The sequence below is a fragment of the Fonticula alba genome, assembly GCF_000388065.1.
Source record: "Fonticula alba strain ATCC 38817 unplaced genomic scaffold supercont2.8, whole genome shotgun sequence".
NCBI classification, from domain to species: Eukaryota; order Rotosphaerida; family Fonticulaceae; genus Fonticula; species Fonticula alba.
In genome coordinates this window covers 1,564,291-1,565,276 of record NW_009242978.1, presented here as the reverse complement: position 1 = coordinate 1,565,276, position 986 = coordinate 1,564,291, and the positions used below count along the sequence as shown (strand labels likewise).

Genomic DNA, 986 nt, shown 5'->3' with positions numbered 1-986 from the left:
CCCCCCCCGCCTCCCGCCCGTCTTCTTGGTCACCTGTCAACTTCCTCTGGTGTAGATTTATGATCTGTCCATGCCATCGGCACCGGTGTTGATGAATACGCTGGCGGCAGCGGCGGACTTCGGTCCCGTGCGCAACCTTTCCATCCACCCGCTTGAGCGACTCGTCTCGGCCACGCACAGTTTCGGCCGAATGGTTTTTTGGAATTTGGAAACCGGCCAGCATGCCGGCCGGCCGGGTCTCCTCTCCGGGTCGGTCCTGCCCGCGGGCCGAGGTGGCCCGGTGACCGCCGCCCGAGCCGCCTCCCTGAGCCAGTCGCATCTCAGCGGCCTGGAAGAAATCACCGCACAGGCATGTTTCATTCCGTGTGCCGGGCGCGCGGCCCTGGTGGCCACGGCCGACGCGCTGGAGGTCATCTCCTGGAATCCGTATACCCCGTGCGATCTGGCGGAAGACCCCTGGCTTCGGGGCCCAGTTCGTGTGGCATCAGCTTACGGGCATCTGGCTCCGGCTGAGGGCCAGCTGACGCTTGGCCAGTCCGTTGCTTCGGTGCATTCGTCCGGGCCCGGCGCCTCGCTGCCCGGGGCTACCCTCTTCGACATGGCTTCCTTCTTCGGCACCGAGTATTCGCTGGCCGCCGTGGTCGACCGGGCCCCTGGGCCAATTGACGACCGCGATCATCTGGTTTCCTCCTCCACCTCGCGTCTGTGCCTTTTTTCCGTGGATCTGGCCGTACGTGTTGCCGGGTGTGGCCTGTGGCCTCGGTTGCTTCTTTCTTCCTGTGCCTCCCTTTCTCGATCTCACCTTCGGCCACTGTCGCGTTGCCCCCGCCGTCCCCCCCCCCCGGGCCATGGTGTTTCCTTTCGCACATCGGCTCACGCATGGGTCCGCCCTCTGCCCTCGGTCCTGCCTCGCCCCCTCCCCCCCTCCTTCTCTCCCCCCCTCCTTCCATGCGTGTGTGTGTGTGTGTGTGTGTGTGTGTGTATAT

General features: G+C 65.3%; 1 protein-coding gene across 1 annotated transcript in view; it reads left to right on the top strand.

Moving 5' to 3' along the window:
• H696_04999 (hypothetical protein) overlaps positions 1–986 on the top strand; it is a 4,286-nt gene that overhangs the window by 1,697 nt on the left and 1,603 nt on the right. Inside the window, exon 5 of the mRNA XM_009498868.1 lies at positions 56–730. Within this exon, the coding sequence (XP_009497143.1) occupies positions 56–730 (675 nt within the window). The remainder of the gene's footprint in view (positions 1–55; positions 731–986) is intronic.